The sequence below is a fragment of the Haemaphysalis longicornis genome, unplaced genomic scaffold (genome assembly GCF_048455015.1).
Source record: "Haemaphysalis longicornis isolate Haplotype H1 unplaced genomic scaffold, Haemaphysalis longicornis Haplotype H1 scaffold_668, whole genome shotgun sequence".
Lineage (NCBI taxonomy): Eukaryota > Metazoa > Arthropoda > Arachnida > Ixodida > Ixodidae > Haemaphysalis > Haemaphysalis longicornis.
This window is the reverse complement of record NW_027526418.1, coordinates 89,249-98,293: the sequence shown is the minus strand read 5'-3', so window position 1 is coordinate 98,293 and position 9,045 is coordinate 89,249. Positions and strand designations below refer to the sequence as shown.

Below are 9,045 nucleotides of genomic sequence, written 5' to 3'. Positions count from 1 at the left end.
CCAAACTCAATGCAGAATGAAAAATCTGAGTAGAAAATTCCACCCAGGTACTGTTGAATAGCTTTGCTGCCACGCGCAAGTCTTCACGCGACTGCAGTTGTAATCGTGTATGAAAAAAAAAACAAAAAAAAACAGTATGGGTAATGTCATATAAGAACGGAACACCAAAAGTAGGTATGTGTATCTTCACATGTATTGTTTACGAACGCAAAGAGGACGGAGACATTGAGAGGAGGCATGAGGCGCATAGGAGGACAAGGAAGCGTGAATGAAGACCAAACTGGTGTGGGACACAGAGAAAGAATAACAACAGGAGGTGGTCGATTCCGAAAAAAACAAGTCTGGAGGCTTACACTCGCAGTCCCCCTTGCTGATCGGAAATAAAAAAGAGCGCTGGCGCACACACGCCACGATAAAACATTCCAGCGCGAACTATGCAAGTGGCGGTTAGGTGAGAGGAATGGTTACCCGCCTCAGGTACCTACAGTGCTAAGCTATGAGGCTAATCGATCAGGGAGTTTTAGCATACCGTTACCGTATTTAGGCTACGTGTACCGTGATTGCGGGAGTTGACTGCGCATGCGTGACAAGTTACCGTGAACGGTAACTTACTGGCACAGGTTTTACCGCCCCCCCCCCCCCCCCCCCCCCCCCCCCCCCCCACCGAGCTTCCTGCGCCGACGAAGTGTACCCTCGCGTCTTGACTACAGCAAATGCAGTGCGCTCGCGCTTGATGCTTGGTACATCCGATAAAATCAGATGTTTTTAGGTTGGTTGGTATTAGAATGAATGACTGACTGAATGAATGAATGAATGAATGAATGAATGAATGAATGAATGAATGAATGAATGAATGAAATCTTTACTGAGAACAACCGGGTGCAGTTGTTAGGGGCACCCGCCCGGTGGAGGGGGTCGCTAGTCTGGGATGCGTATATGCGTTTCCTATAGTCAGTACGGCAGCCGTCACCTGAGCTTGCTTATGGGGGTTATATCACAGCATAAGCATACCTAAGGCATGCAAAACCACCCAAACTGAAATAAATAACAGTCAAAACTGACCTGCAACGGTTTAAAACCACGGTGTAGAAAACGTTTCAACAGAAAAATGACCTCAAAGGGCAAACCTGCAAAAACGTACAAGATGCAGTAGCTGAAACTGGCCAAAAGGCAACAAAAATACCCGAAATCCCTTTATAATGCATAAAGATGTCATAAATAGATTATATGCGTGATAACAAATGTTAAATATTCAGGTATGACAAACACTTGAAAATGAAAAAAAAAAAGCGGTAACGGGATTTCGACCCGGGTTCAGATGTTTGCTCCGCAGGAGCGGAACTACTACATAACGAGGCCAAGCGGTTCAGAGCGATTCAATTGAAAGCCGCAAGCATGTGGATATAGCTTCAAACATAGCCCTAGATGGCGCCATGCGTCGCTTGGCTGTGCTGACTAGGAAACGCCTATACGCGTCCGGGATCCCTGGCTGCGGATAGTTGCACGAACCCTTTGCAATAGGTCAAGCTGGAGCGTAGGGTCGTTGCTGGTCAACCGCGCCGCTCACTGTTGTATGGAGGGTCGCGGATTGGTTGCAGGTGCGGTGTTTTTTTTGTACTCCCACACACTGATGGTATAGGGTACCGGGCGCTCGGCCGTAGTTGCAGGAGGCTTGGTAGTCTGTTAGATAGATGGCATGAAGAAGGGTATGGTGTGGATATGTGGTAGTTTGAAGTCGTCTGAACGTTGTTGCTCCATCCCTTGTGAGTTGGTTGTGTGGAATGGGGGAAAATTCGCCGTCTGTGTCGGTAGTCCGACAAGATGTCTGTGTACCCTAGAGAGGTTGCGGGATAGGGGGAAGAGGTGGTGACTGCCCGGACACGGCCCGGTGTATATAAGCACGAGACGATGCTCAGGATCACGATAAAATACGTTTTTTCTCACTTAGTGGCGTCTTTTCAATCCTACTTTCCATTCCCTACCCACAGGGCTTTATAGCCTCCTCCCTGAAATAAAGTCATTCATTCATTCATTCTCAGACGGGGGCGCAAAATGGCGCTCCCAGTTGTGCTAAGCCTCTTCCGCATCAAAGACCTCCATCGGTGGATATGGAGGCCCCACCACCCCCCTCCTCCTTGTGTTTCTCCGCGAAACGGGGGTTCCTTTATACCTGTAATGTTGTCTTTATGCCATAAGGCATACTATCGTAATTTAAAAATTTCGGATGAGTTACGAAATTCGCAAAGCGTTCTTATGCCTCCAACATTGTTATGGGGCGCAATATATATAGGTTCTTGCGTAATTTATTGCAGCATAATCTACTTATTTCATGCCGGAATATTTAGCGTAGGCGTGAATTCTACTTTTGATTCCAACTGTCCGCAGTAGATGGCGCCACCGATATCATGGTTTCTGTTTTAAAGCCTTGCAGGAGATGTCTGCAGCATTCGCACAGCAAATAAGTTTTTTGAACGCTTAATCCCGAGGGTTCAAAGATTCAACCTATTTTAAACGAAATCAAGTAGCTATAAGCAACAAAGTGTTGTGCCCTTTGATTGAGACTAATTAATCAGGTGTCGCTACTGCACACCGGCGGCCGGTAAGCCGGGATACGTAAAAACCGCGAACGGTGTGCTAAAATGTGTCCTACCGTTTTCAGCAGTAAACGAAACTCAGTCTTCCGGTAGCCCGGTGAACAGTAACATAAACACGGCAACGATACCGTTAAAATGATTAGTCTCGACTCTATAGCATGTATTACCCTGGAAAGGTAAGTCTTCGGACTACCCATGGGCTATCCGAAGTGAGTCTGGCGCTGATAATCGAAGAGCCAGCCTCAACTGTGGGCGGTTCGTTCGCCGAGGCGGCATGCGCACTAATGCATTGTCTGGTTAACCATGTTTTCGTATGTTTCCCCGCCGCAAAAAACGGCCGCCACTAAGGGGTTCCGTAAAACGTCCTCCCCTCTAACTAATTTTCGGGAGTACGGAACTCCTTTCACCGGGGCCCGTTTTTTTCGGCTGGGAGGCAGGAATAAAGCCGGTCCAACGCAACGGAAAATAGGAACAGAGGATGTTCCGTAAAAAGTCCCTCTCCGCCCGAATGGGCTTCTCTCCCGTAGAACCGGATTTTGGGAGTACGGAACTCCTTCCTTTGCCGGTCGTTGTTTTTGCACAGCGGAAGAAGAGAAAAGAGACTTAACGGAACGGAAACCGGAGCGGAACGGCATCCGCGAAAAATCACTCGGTGACGGAATTCGGCCTTTTTTGCATAACCGGTGTTTGCATAACCGATTTGCATAACCGACAGGCACAGAACCCTTTCCGCTGGGGTCCGTTTTTTCAGCAGGAAGAGAGCAGAAAAAAGCTTTAGGAAGAAGGAAAAAATTAGTGCCTTTACTTTCTGCGAAGGGATGACCTGCGGAGCTGGACGCAGTCGACGGAGTGCACGACACAAGCACGTTCGTTTGTAATTAGCGATTGAGCATACTTCCCATCTATTTAGCTGAATGAAACTCGGAAGGACTTTAACTTTATTCTAGCGAACAAACATGCGCTGCCTGTTTCGCTCCCGCGTCGTAGGCATCTTACTGTTTGAGTAACACACCAACCCAATCCGCTCGACAATTGAAGACAAACAGACAGGTCGCATTCGGCTGTTTGACGTCCACGTGTAAGCCTCCCGCCAGCTCAACGGACATGTGTTTAGTGAGGGCATGAAAGCTACAGCTTCGTGTGCACCCCCCCCCCTCCTCCCTCCATTCACCGAACGTACACGCATAAACCGGCAACCGCTTATGTGCGTGTTTTTTAAAGGAGCCATGAAGGCAAAGCACAACCTTGGTTCATTCAAAATATTGCCTCGTTAGAATCATACTGACACCACTTATAAAAGCAAACTTCGCTCAAATAAGCTGTATAATTAGGAAAAAAAGGGAAGGATGAAAGGATGCGGACCTACTCGCTCATTTCCCGCAACAGAACCTATGATGTCATACCAGCCGGCTCTGCGATTGGCGGAGGCCGGCAAAAGCAAACGCAAATTAGGCAGAGCTTATAAGCTTGCCGAACGGGCTCTTGTGCTTAAATTTAGGCCACATTCTTTTTAAAGCAATGAGAATGGTGGGACCAACAGTGGAAGTTACTAAAGCACACGTAAACATAGAAGTACCGATGCGTACTGCTGTTGGTACTGCGCGGACTGTGCTTGGTTTTGCTGCACAGGACTTCTGGTCTTTTGCGTTGTCTGGCTACACTGGCCGATTGACGCATGCAACGGTGTATTACGTGACCATATTTGTCGAGCGAGCACTCTGTTTTACGAAACGATTATTTCCTCCCTGAACAAAAACAAGCCAGGTTCAAATACTGTCAAAAGGAAATCAGAGCCAGAAAACGGCTTGCCACGGCATGGTGGCGCCACCTAGGTTAACTAACGGTAAACAAGGCTTTCCAGTCGGCTGCGTAGTGGTCGATCCCTGTGAAATCATTGCAGACTGCGAAAACACACGATTTAGCGGTAAAATCAAAATTTTAACTTAAATTGATTACTTTTTCTCGGTGAATGAAACATCGTTTGCATCCGGACAAGCGCTGGGGACAGTAAAAATAGGAAATCTTTCGAATAAAACAAACTTGTATTTCGACTTCATGGCTCCTTTATAACGTGAGAGACACCGTCAAATAACTCTCGCGAAAGAGGTCGGGCTGCGGCCAAAAGGAACGCCGGAGCGGCGCTGAGTAAAGTGGCTTCACCGGAATGAAAACTCGGGGATGAGACATATACTGCTTAGCAGTGAAAGGCGGGAGATTGCAACGGTTGTGCTCGCCTTCATGTCAGCCGGCTTGGCGCCATGATGCGCCGCCTGGCTCTTCAGGAAGAGACGGCACTGGTCGTCAGCGTCCCACCGCTGGCCCGGCAAAGGCCAGCTGCGCCACCTGTTCAGAGGCAGCAGCTCCCGGAGCCTGCGAACGTATACGCGCACGCATATCGTCAATTCAAGAATTCGGAAGGTGCGGGTTACTTAAGAAGTGCAACCACGATTGCATTATCAGCAGTTTGCTCTGGGAGGTCTCAGTCACTGCTCTTTCCTTCTAGGAGCGAAGCCCCTTAGGGGCTCGGGCTGTTGGCGTCTCATGTCTTCGTCGTAACCGTCGTCTCATGTAGTCACGGTACTAAAACACCGGGAGAATATTTTCCGCCGCGCGCTATAACGTAACGCGTACTAAAAATAACACCGGGACACTCGTTTACGCTTCGCGCTCGAACGCTTGGTAACGCGTACTAAAAAACACCGGGATACTCGTTTACGCCTCGCGTTGGAACGCTTCGTAAGGCACTCGTTTAAGCCCCGCGCTAGAACGCTCCGTACATAAAAGACACGAGACTTTTACAGCAAAGCTTTGTACCTCACCCTCCCAACGGTTTGATATACGGGGGAAAAACGCCAAGGTGCCGAGAATACACTTATACACTGAATGCTTCGCCTTTCAGCAGGTATCACGTTAGTGGAGATGGCCAGGGATTTTTTCCCCTTATAACGCACGCTTCTGGGGAGTTTTCACCGTTTCGTCCGGAGGAATCCAGCCAATACTATGGGCTCTGTCATAAAACGCATTTTAAACTCGCCCGCAAATGTGACGTCTTCGTATGGGGGACGTAATGAAAGGTGGACGAAGGACCGACGCGTGTGTAGCACGCAGCACTAGCAGGGCTTAAGTATTTTTGTGAACAAAACGCTCGTTGATATGGGGCCTCCTCGATTAGCGGTTTCGGATCGTCCGCGGGCTGCCCGGGACGCGATCGGGCGCTCGATTTTCCAATATATTCTCATGACACTTCCCTCGGACCATCCAGGACTGGTAAATCGGGGAGGCCCATGGATGCCCGGCTTTGCGTCTTCTTTCTCGGGCGCCACTAGGCGTCAAAGTGCGGTTTTCGCACCAGCCAAACTCTACTGTTCAAGCATGTCTAAGGAAGCCTGGGAAGTCCGAACTGTCCTCTGTTTACATCCGAGGTATCGGAACAAAACAAGACCCAGTCAGGCGTGAAGAATTTCAGTAATTTTTTTGTACACTCTCCTACTATTAGCAGTCCTCATGTGCGGATTTTACGACGTTTTTCGCTTGGTTGCTGAAAATTCTAGTGCTACCTAGAGACAGGGAACCACTTAGGGGAGGCCTAAAGGCTTAGTGAAGAGATGAACTGAAAAAAATCTGTCTTTGAGAGTGGCCTTTGCCTGCAGTGAACTTAAGCAGGCCAATGATTGATGATGACGATGACGACGACGACGATTATGATGATGACGGCGACGACGTCGGTGATGATGTGAGAATGTTTGTTCCTCATATTTCTATCTGTTCATAACAGGGCTTCCGCCGACGGAAATATGTGTGCGGTACCAGGTCCCTGAAACAAGCGAACATTTTTTTCTCGCATGTGGCCGTTTATCGGCAGCTAGACAACTGCTTTTCAAGGAATGAATTAAGCGGTCGGGGCTGAATTTATGTTTTCCACTTATATTATCTATTGGTGCAACGAATTTGGGGTATGCAAAAAGGGATATATATATATATATATATATATATATATATATATATATATATATATATATATATATATATATATATATATATATATATATATATATATATATATATATATATATATATATATATATATATATATATATATATATATATATATATATATATATATATATATATACACATATATATATATTTAAATGTATTCAAGATTTTCTTTCTGCTTCATGTCGTTTAAATTGCAGAAGGGATAATTAATGGGTAATTCGGGTTTTATTCACAACGAAGTTTGATTTTACAGCCTCTGTCTTTCTGGAAATAAATTAGTATTTTTAGGTTCCTCACGAATTTCAACAAACGAGTCAGCCCCTGCCAATCCCCCCTTGTGGGCGCGTGCCAAAAGCTTTGAGGGCATCATAATAATCATCATCATACCCACTGCTGCCCCAGTCATAGAGTTTCATACTAATATATACTGGAGGGAAATCTGTCGCTGCAGTCGCGGGCGGCCGTGGGGGGCGCCATTGCCGCTAGCGACGGTCCTCGCTGCTTGGCTTAGCTATCCATACGGCTTCTTGTTTGTCTAGAAGCCAAAATCAACAAAAAAGGGCAACATTTTTTTCTTGTTTATCGTACCTTCTAAATAATTATTGACAAATTAATCTTTTGAGATGTTCAATTTTACGATAACAAAATTGATTTGATGAACCTTCTACAGTAGTATTGTTGCTTTTTTGCAGCCATAGCCAACTTCATAGCCTGTTCATGAGCCATGACAAGGACAAGGGGAACGTGCCTGCATCCCGGTAGATTGCGGAACGCTCGTTGAAGCGCGGCTCCCCTAGACAGTGGCACCAGATTTCCCTCTAGTATATATTAGTAGGAAATTCTATGGCTGGAGTGCACCGCACTGCCGTCCCTGGTAATGACGTCCTTGATGACGTCGCCTACAGGTTATGGTCGCGGCTGGAAATAATGTCACTTCAGGTCACACAAGTGCACCTCGCACACTGACTGCGACAAGTGCGTGTGGGTCCTCCACTCCTAAGTTACAGTGGTCCGTGGCGGCCGGACACAGGAAATGAACCATGGAAGATGCGACCGATGCAGTTAAACTAGGTATCTACGATTTTGCTGCACTCGCTGCACTCATTCAGGTAGTGCAGCATTCGCGTCTTCGATTTTCGAGTGCAGCGCGTGGCGCCTGCACTTTTCTCTTCGATTTACCAAGGGTACAGAGAGTGCAGGATGAGTTCAAGGCTTTCCCCGCACCTCCCAGGGAGGAGGTGCAGAAGCAGACGACAAAAGTGCAGGACCGGTTCTGCAGTGGCGGCGCTTACGCTGAACTGGCTGAGCTTATTCTGAACTCATGCATAAAGTGCAGGCCAAATAGAAGAGACCAACTACAGTTGAACACGGATATATCGAACACGGGTATATCGAATTATTGTCTATATCGAACTCATAAATTATCCCCTTGAAAATTCAGTGTAAAAGTATAGGAATTCGTACGTTTATATCGAACCGTATTTTTCCCGACATTGGGTATATCGAATTCCGCGCGAGCTTGAAGGTGCCCTTCGGCGGTCGCTGCACCACCGATTGAGGTTGAGGAGGATGTGGAGGAATGCGCGGGCATGGCGAAGACTGGCTCGCGGAACTAATCCCCCCTACCGAAACGAATTTGCGCTTGCCCAGTCGGGCCCCGCTACCGGCCGCCGTAGCGTTAGCGGACGGAGCCCGGTATGCTAAATCTCTCTAGGCACACAAGCCCGAACGCTTGGAAAATGTGACAGTGCGAGGTAGGGATGCCCCGACTGCGCACGTCCTTTTTTTTTTCGGCTGCGTACGTTCCCCGGCTTGCCGAAAAAGAGTTTTTTTTTCCCTCTATCTCTGGTTCTGTCTTCCCCCGATGTCGTCTCGGGAAAGGGAAGAGGGAACGAAGGCGCTGGCGGCCTCCTCCTTCTTTTGCATTTTGCAGCTGTTGCTGCTGTTTGGCGAGCTGTCCCGCACCTTTCGGAGATCACTGTTTCTCTCGGAGGTGACCATCGCGAGCGCTTTGTTGGAGTCCGTTCAGAGAGCCTTGGAATTGTTACCTTCAAAGTTCTTGTGGTACGTGCGCGATGTTCTTCTTTTGCGTGCGTGTTGTGCATGGTGTGCGAAGGCGCAGCGTACTGCTGGAATTTTCTAGTTGTGCAGCCTCGAGAAGATCGAGACCAGCGTCTTTAATGTCATTTCTAGGACGAAGAAGCAGGCCAAGACCAGCGATTTTTTTTTTTTCACGGAAATAAAGCGTCCTGTTGCGTCGTGAGTGCGGAATTAGTTGTCATTCTTGAATGCGACGATCGGCAAGTGATCGTCCGCCATAGGTGAGGTCTCAGACCCCCTATTTTTTATATCGAATTTTTCATATATCGAACTATTTCGCGTTCCCCTTGGAGTTCGATATATCCGTGTTCGACTGTATGTGCACGATGTCGGCCACAAGAGAGCCCGCACA

At 47.6% G+C, this 9,045-nt stretch overlaps 1 protein-coding gene across 1 annotated transcript in view; it reads right to left on the bottom strand.

The window, feature by feature from the left end:
- Window positions 1-4,828: 4,828 nt before the first annotated feature.
- Window positions 4,829-9,045, bottom strand: part of LOC144144211 (A disintegrin and metalloproteinase with thrombospondin motifs 18-like) — a gene marked incomplete at its 3' end in the record, with an annotated part of 34,597 nt that continues 30,380 nt past the window's right edge. Inside the window, exon 7 of the mRNA XM_077675583.1 lies at window positions 4,829-4,964. Within this exon, the coding sequence (XP_077531709.1) occupies window positions 4,829-4,964 (136 nt within the window). The remainder of the gene's footprint in view (window positions 4,965-9,045) is intronic.